General features: G+C 42.5%; 1 protein-coding gene across 1 annotated transcript in view; it reads left to right on the forward strand.

Moving 5' to 3' along the window:
• The window catches only part of CCNYL1 (cyclin Y like 1), a 34,869-nt gene extending 27,730 nt beyond the window's left edge, over positions 1-7,139 (forward strand). The window contains exons 9-10 of the mRNA XM_051786890.1: positions 2,408-2,570; positions 5,385-7,139. Coding sequence (XP_051642850.1) covers positions 2,408-2,570; positions 5,385-5,501 — 280 coding nt within the window. The 3' untranslated portion in view covers positions 5,502-7,139. The remainder of the gene's footprint in view (positions 1-2,407; positions 2,571-5,384) is intronic.
• Positions 7,140-8,516: the final 1,377 nt, after the last annotated feature.

Consider the following 8,516-nt stretch of genomic DNA (forward strand, 5'->3'; position numbering starts at 1 on the left):
ATTTAGTAGTTCCAGTACTTTTTTAAACCAGTAATTTGATAGTAAGTATTAGCTATTTGAAATACAAGTGTTAGTGAGAGAAAATCAGCAAAGGATTTCAGGCACAACTGCATTCTAATGTTGATGATGGCTGGTGATGCTGCCAAAAAATTCACCTAAAATCCCAGCAGCTCCCCAGCTAAAGATCGCTTGGCAGTACTCTACCAAGGTCGCTCCCTGGGTGGGCCATTCTTGTGCAGTAAAGGCCTATCTGCAAGAACTGGTGGCAAGTTTTGTTTGTGTACTTTCTGTGAATTTTCCTCTTGGCTGTGTGGATCTAGAATGACCTCACTAACCTGCTAGACACCCTTGTTGAGCCACTGCAAGCCGAGCAAGGGAGCTACACTGCTCTGGAACTGGCAAAATGTCGTATGTCTGATTCAGTGCACCCAATTTGCAAATCTCGAGAGTGTGTGTGTGTGTGTGTGTGTGTGTGTAGAAGCCAGGCACCTCTTCTGAAGGCAGTGTAGGTGCATCTCCTCCCCAGCAAATACTCCTTACTGCTCGGGACACGTGCTGGCAGCCCCACCCCACAGCTCCATTGGCAGCGGGAGCTGGGTGGCTCTTCCAGAAACTGCCAGCAGGTCACAGGTTGTGAAGGGATACATGGTGCAGGCCTGGCAACTGGCAGATGTGCTCATTTGTCTTAGCCTCTTCCTACTCAAAGCGAGTAAAGTGTTCATCTTATTTTTTCTATCACAAGCCCTTTTTTATGTGACCAAAACACAGGTGGTGGTTATTTTTAGTGAAAAGAGTTTTTCTTTGGGGTTTTGGGAGGTTGGGTTTTTTTGTTTTGTTTTACTTATTTCTAATGGTGGAAAAAAAATCAAAGGAAATTAAATTGATATTTGGAAGTCATCCTTTGTCAGAACTTGCTTGCTTTGATGAGAGCAAATCCATAATCACTGAAAAATTAACTGTGCAGCTGCTAATCTTGCCATGATTGTTTGTAAGGGGACACATGCTGTTCACTCTTTAGGCTACATATATTTGTAAATAAGGCACAGAAAACACATGGGCATTATCCTTACCCAGGTTTTAAACCACTGTTAATAGACTTGTTAATCCAATGAAGAATTGTATTTTTACAGAATTAAAATGTATTAGCCTAGTGAGTTCAAAAGGGGAAGTGAAGAGCATTTATTCAACAGGGTAAATCAAGCTCTGATCAGCTGATCATCAAAACATTATCTGATTTACATTTCTATAGGCTTATGACCATATGAACAGGAAATTAATTTTGGCACTAGGTTCAATGATACTCAAGTCCACTATGCCAGAAACAAGCACAAAGCTGCTATTCATATTGAGACCCGCCATCCAGTACAGGACAACCTGGATGATTCCTTGATTTATTTGCCCCCCTTTGATAGGTAGAGCGTCCATTTTGAAAGCTCCCAAAAAGCAGTAACAACCTTGGCACTGACTTTGTGCAGCTTACCTTATGGTGTTATCACAGTTGGCCTACACAGCTGCTAAATTCTCTTGAGACGGGTCTGCTACCAGTAGGAACAATTGTTGAGTTAGTGTTGAACTGAATTGCTTGTTTTGGGTACCACCAGTTTCTTTTTAGGTTAATTTGTAAAACGTTGTTTTTTCTCTATAGAACATCTCTGCTTCAGCTGACCACAGTACAGTAGCTGAAGCAGCCTTTTTCATGTCATGGCACTCTCCCCGCTTTCCTCCAAGTATTTTGCCCAGTGAAAACAGACAAGAGAGTAAAAACTGGACAGTACCCTTTGACACAGTACTTTGTTATCCTTCCTAATGCTATTGAGGAAAAAATTCCTTCTCCCACCTAATGCTGCTTATTTATTTATTTATTGGAGATGAATCCATGTTGCTTCAAGAGGCTTTTTTCTGTGAGATAATAGCAGCAGCTCTTCATAGATCCATTTGTTGCCGTGGTGATCTGCCTACTCCTTTTGTTAGTCCGCCTCTACTTCAATAAACCCCCTTCCTGTTATCAGCCTGGTGAAAATGTCTGCAAGTTCTTCAGAGCTAATAAACAGCATACATCATTCCTTTCATCTGATCACTATAGTGTGGGGCCGTATGAGAGTGAGAATGGCGCATGAATTGTACAGCTGCACTAATGGAACTCCGAAGAATGAACCTCCCCCGTCAGCCGAGTGAGTGCATGACAGGGCACTACCTTCCTCTCCGAGCCGGAGGTGCCAGGACTCAAAAGCTGCACCTTGTTTTGAGCACCAGGGAATGACCTGTCTCTCAAAACTAATAATGCAGAGCTCTCGATGACTATTTCAGAGTTGCTGGTTTTAAAACAAGCTTGAGATCTCTTCAGTGTTTTCAGCCAGCTAAAACTATCTTTTTTTCCCCTTTGTGTTCTGTCCCTTATGCCTCCTAGGAACGAGATGGAAAGACACTTCTTGGAGCTACTGCAGTTTAATATCAATGTTCCTGCCAGTGTTTACGCCAAATACTACTTTGATCTTCGCTCTCTAGCAGATGACAATAACCTGAGCTTTCTGCTGGAGCCTCTCAGTAAAGAGAGAGCACAGAAGCTGGAGGTAATGCTCTGAGAGTGGCTGAGCAGGGGACTCTGTCTGTATGTGTAGTAAGAGCATCTGTTGCTAATCATGTTAAGTGGTGGTTAGAAAAAGTAAAAAGCTTTTAGATTAGTGTATTACAGGGTAATTTAACCCCTTTATAACTACAGTTAGCATGTCTAAAACCATGCCTGGGCTAAGCTAGTATTCTGAGGAAAGGAAGGGTTTCAGAAGAGATTACAGAAGTCCCGCAGATCGCAAAATAAAATGGATATTATTTTGGGAACCATAGCTCAGCTAGGCTACTTACGATTGAAAGGATTAGTGTCATATGTAATGGATTGTCTGTCCTTCCCTAGTCACAGTCTGTATTCCAAGCACCTAGAGACAGTCACACTCAGCCCTTTCTAAATACTACCAGCTGAAGGTTTCCCACTGCATCCCACTGCACAGCTGCTTTTAGAGGGAGCACTCTTACTGCTCTCATGGTTTAATAAACCATTTGTCTCGGGACAGCTGCAGAAAAAATATGCTTCTTTTCCTAACTTGTAGAACCTCACCTTTCCAAAGAAATGTTGCTTTAAGATAAACTTTTGGAATAGCCTCTTCTTGGGAATCCTTCAGAATGCCCAGAGGAATGTAAATGCAGATAACTGGCCCTTTCTGCTCGATGGGGAAGGCTGCCCTTCTGTGAGTCCCTGCTGCCTTCTTGGTGTGAAGGCGCATTTTAAAAAACTTGAACTTTTGCAGAGTCAGTCTTCCTAGCTGATGGAGATGTCTAAGACATTTTGAAAATTACCTGGGTTCCCAGGGAAATTTTCTTGTTGGATCAATGCAACCTTTCATCTGTCCAGGTTTAATTGATGACTCTGCATGTTATTTTGTTGACCTTTCAACAAAGGCATTACCACAGGCCCTGTGTACACTGATACCATAGCCCCTTTCAAGAGGGTTGTGCTACGGTATTCTTGGCTTATATTGTTCTGTTGTCCACCCCCAATAATTCTGCCAAGTCCTAGGGTTTTTTATTTTGTCCCAGAAGTGGCTGAACTTTGGAAATAAGTGTGATCCCTCCTGGTCTTTTGGAATGATAGGTATGATATGCCTATGAATTCCTCTATTTAAAGTTAAGCAGTGCAACTCTTCTGCTTTGTCTCACCCTTGTTACTTGCACTTTAAGCTAACACTGTCACTAATTGTAAATGTGGTTGTAGGGCAGTTCATAGTCCACAGGAAATTGTTTACTGAACTGCTCAGTGCCCAGGCATAAGTGGATGATTTACAGATTGTGAGCCTGTTTTGTTTCTTCTTTCTTAGCATTTGGGGGCTTGGTATTTAAAATCACAGTAATTTTCAGTACAGTATGTGATTTGCCCTAATGTACTTACTTATGCATCTCTATAGGACATTTTGGGATTTGATTCTAAAATGTGATAAATATTTAAACCATTTGCTAAAATTTTTAATTCCACCTTTTGGTTTGAAGCACATGAGCAGTTGATAGAGCCTGTATAAAGTGGTGAATTAGTGAATTCCAGGGACTGAAAACTGATTTACACCATATGGGCAGCTGGGGCTAAATATGTCAACACAGGTTGCTTTATGATTGATGTGCCAGCATTAAAGCAGGATGGAGAGTCTGTCTGGTCTTGCAGCAGGAGCTCATGCCGCCAGTATCTCAAAGAATGCCACTCTTGAGCCAAATGCATGCCTCCAGAAGGTCGGCAGGAATAAATGTAAATAATTATTTTAAAACACACTTAGAACTTTATTCATGCTCAGAGTGCTTTTCACCTTTTGAACTTCCAGAACATAGGGCTGTGCTGAATGGGTGCTGCCTTAAAGGGAAGGTGTAGGCTTGTAGCTGATTGCAGGACTCTGAGAGTTCATCTGGTGATAGGTAGTAAATTATTAATGGAAGTAAATGTTCAGGACTGACATTCAGTTCAGCCTTTTAATACAGGTATCCTTATTAATTTGCATTGATAATGCCTGAAGGCTCCAATCAGAAATAGGCCTTGCAGGGGAGGACACCCTGTTTTTCGGACAATTGTGTTATTAGGATTTTAAATAAAAATTTGTTACTAGAATAGCTGCATCAGAATAAAGGCCTCTTGACTAGCTAGATGAACATGACAGAGGCAAGCCAATAAATGGATGAAAAAGCAGTTTAGCAGTTAAACACTAGGATGTCCGCATGTGCTAGTATTTAATTGCTGTAATAAAGTGCCATGGCTGCCCTCCCTTCTCAGACCTCTTCCAGGACATGATCGTGTGGGTGATCCTGGGAAGACCATATTGGGGTAAGGGTGTAGAGAAGGTAAAGGCAAAACAGACATCGTAGTAGAACTTCATTTCCTAGGCTCACTTTTACTGAGTGGCCAAAGGCAAGATGCCTGAGGGAGTGCAAAGACCTTTTTAAGTTGAACCTTTTTCTCATAGAAATGCCTGTGCACATACCTGTGCACTGTTAAAATAGAGGGGTTTGTGCTGCTGTGTACACCAGACCCAGCTACCAGGTGCAGTTTTCAACACAACTACCTCAAACTTTTAAGTCTGAAATGGATCCAAGTTTTCCATTAGATAGTGAGACTAGTAAAAGAAAGGAGATAGTTATGGAAACCACTCTCCTTCTTTAGGTCTTACTTTCTGATGGCTGGGGTTCATGTTAGCTGGGGACAGACCCCTTTAATATTTTCCCTCCAGAGTAGTTCTTCGCAGCATCACTGCTGCAGAGCACCTGTGCTGTTGGTATTACAGTTGTAAAACCTCCCTTGAAATGTTTGAACTTTTCTAATGTGTACTTTTCATTTTGTCTCTAAACGTGGTATTCAGGCTATCTCCCGGCTGTGTGAAGACAAATACAAAGACTTGTCAAAAGCTGCTATGAGACGATCTTTCAGTGCTGATAACTTAGTTGGTATCCGCCGTTCTAATGCCATCCTCTCCTGAGGAGAGAGAAAAGTGCAGCACCATGAACCAGCATCCATATGAATCGGAGGAATACCACCACTCCATGCACACAAGCCAGCAGTGATGGTGTCTTCCAGCAAGAGGAGGAGAGGAAGGTAAATTAGCCAAGAGAGCCCAGAGCTTGAGGAGCATACTTGGTGCAAAAATCAAGATCTTTGTCAAACCAACTCTCTCCTCCTTCTAATGTATCCAGAGGTGCAAAAACAAACTTATCTCCTTCTCTCTCCCACAGATGTTTGCTTACTATGTAGGCCTATAGCTGTGAACTCCTGAGGTTTTTAATAATAAGTAGTTTTAAATTTTAGAATTTAAACACTAACCACATGACTATAGTTACAATGTTCTTCCCTCCTCTCCCCTGTAATCCAGAGTCCACTGCATTTGTATTTCAGGTCAATGCAGTGTTAACAAAAACAACACAAAACATGGGACTCTTAAAGTATAAAGCCACTCTGGAGCTGAAAACAGTAGCATAGACACGTGTTGATGGTTTTTCCCTGGTTTGGCTACTAAAAGCTGCTATTATTGGTGATGTGTTCATGCCAAGAAGCTGCCCAGCAGGAAGGAATTCCAACTCTGCACCCACAACTTCACTCCAGTAGAGATTGTCAAAAGACTTTGAATGTTTTGACTGGGGGCAGAGATATGGTTTTATGTATTGTTAAAATGTATAGGGTCCATGCTGCATTTCTTGTGAATTATGGTGCTTCTCTCATTTTCTAATACTTATATTGCTCTGGAAGAGATGTAATCTGTGTATTTTTCTGAGGCATTGAATGAAAAAGTTGGTCTGGAAACATCATCACCATCCCAAACAGTGTAGCAATCCAGTGGTGAATGGCGTGTGTGCAGCACTGCTTCTCTGAGTTCTACTGCAGATCTCTTGTGCTATATACAGTGGAGTTCCTAAAGCTGATATTGTGCATCCATCTGGCTCTCCTCGGGTTTCAGTTTCCTAGGAGGGATTTACATTCATAATGAGACAATAATGAGTTTGAGAATCTTGGACTACCTAAGAAGGTAGATGAAAAAAATATTGTGTTCAATTGAGAATTATCAAAAAGCTTTCTACAAAACCTATTTTTTTTTCCCAAAATGAATTTTATCTTGTGCAACTGCTCTAGAGGCTTGGGGTTTGCTCTTTCTGAGACTTTGGAACAGCGCTTACTTTCAGGCTCTGAAACTGAACTCTAAACAGGATAAGTATTATTAGACTCTTCCTGTTACAAGTCTTTGTAGTATCTTCCCTTCTTGGATCCAAATAGGTTCTAGGCAGTGTGTCCTAGGAGCAGATTTCCCTCCAAATGGCATGGGTTTTGTGCACTTCCTCATACAGCCAAGGCCCAGAAACCTTCACTGAGTAACAAGTCCATGTGCCTTTGGGAGTGGGGCTGTCTGAGTGCCATCCTCAGTTTGGCTGCACTCAGCTGATAAAATGATGCATACAGCCTTTTGCAGTATGCAAATATGCCAGGCCCTGGCTCCCAAATCCATGGAACTTGGCACTTCAGGTATTGATCACTAGTTCAATTTTGAAAATAACACTACATCTTCAGGTGGTTTTCCTTTCTCATGTTTGTATTAAAAGAAAAGCTAATAAACTCTATTTTAATTAAAGTTAAATGTGAACGGTGTGTTCTGTACAGGTGTTGAATTCCATTGCTCCTCATGAGTATTTGGTGCTGTGCAGCTTCTCTCAAGTAGGAAGAAAAAGAAAAACCCCAGTGGTGTGTGTTAAGGCCCCTCCATTCCCCATATCAGCCCCTCACCTTCCTTTTATCCCAGTGAGTCGGGAATGTCTGGGAGCAGGCAGCAGGGGTCATGTGGCAGCTGTGAGTGGCGCTGGGCAGCCGGAGGCCTGGTGGGTGCAGTCCTGCGTGGCTGCCCAGCTGTTCCCACATGGCGTTTGGGCTGCTCAAATAACCACTCACTAACAGTTTCTTTGCACTTAAATGGCCTTTAAGGAGAGCCAGTCTCTCTGGAGGCGACCTGATGTTTTTTAAGTCCTCCCTTGAAGAGCAGTAAATTGGAAGCTACAAGTGACCACCTCCTGGATTGACTTGTGACCTAATTGCTAAGGAGCTTTGCTTCCCTCAGCACTGCCAGGTGCCTTCAATTGTGTGAGATCGGTCTGGTGCACTTGGCTGTGGGCTGGTGTGCTCACTGTGAGGGGCTCAGCAGAGACTGGGGGCACTCACTTCCCTTTTTTTGCCAAATGATCTTCCTGCTGATCTGGATGTCAGGTGAATGACAACCCAAGCTGATGGCTGCTTCTGCAATATATCCTGCAGGAGACTGCTGCTCCAAATTTAATTTTGCTTTGAATCTTACCTGGCTTTAGTTTTACTGTAGCCCAGAGCACATTCTCAATGGCATTTTGATCTGTTCAGCAGACACTAAACAGGCCTGAACTACAACTCGACTTCTTAAGAGAGAAAACGTCACAATTCCATTTAACGTTCTGGTCCCCCTGAAAGAGTTAGATTCTGGAAAACACAACTAGTGTATTTCTTGGCTAAACAATAAAAAATAAACCATACAACTCCCTTTTGAAGGAATGAGCAGAGATAGTGTTTCAGAAGGAATTATATTTAGGTGGTTCTGCAGGACAATGAACTGTGGGAGGGGGTACCCTCCAACTTGCACTATTCTTAATATATTGTCAGCACTTCTCTCAAAGAGGCAAAAGAAAAATTACCTTTGTGGTTAGAAAACTGGAATTACAGAGACTGTTACCTACCTCTGCTGCCAGGGAAGGGCAACCACCTAAAGAATCAGTGTACCTTGTTTTTCTTAACCCCACAGCGGAATAATATTTAATTTACATTGGGGTGACCGCTGCCTGCTTTCAGTTCCCCGTCTGGCACTAAATGCTGTTTGTAGAGACAATAGCTGTGCTGTGGTCCAGCAAGAGAAATGTGAGCACTAACAAGAATAACAGGAGCAGCACATTGGTGGTCAGCAGGGGCAGGAAGCCATGGAGGTGTTTGTGGG

The sequence above is a fragment of the Manacus candei genome, unplaced genomic scaffold, assembly GCF_025592945.1.
Source record: "Manacus candei isolate 608988 ecotype Guabito, Panama unplaced genomic scaffold, ASM2559294v1 h1tg000023l, whole genome shotgun sequence".
Lineage (NCBI taxonomy): Eukaryota > Metazoa > Chordata > Aves > Passeriformes > Pipridae > Manacus > Manacus candei.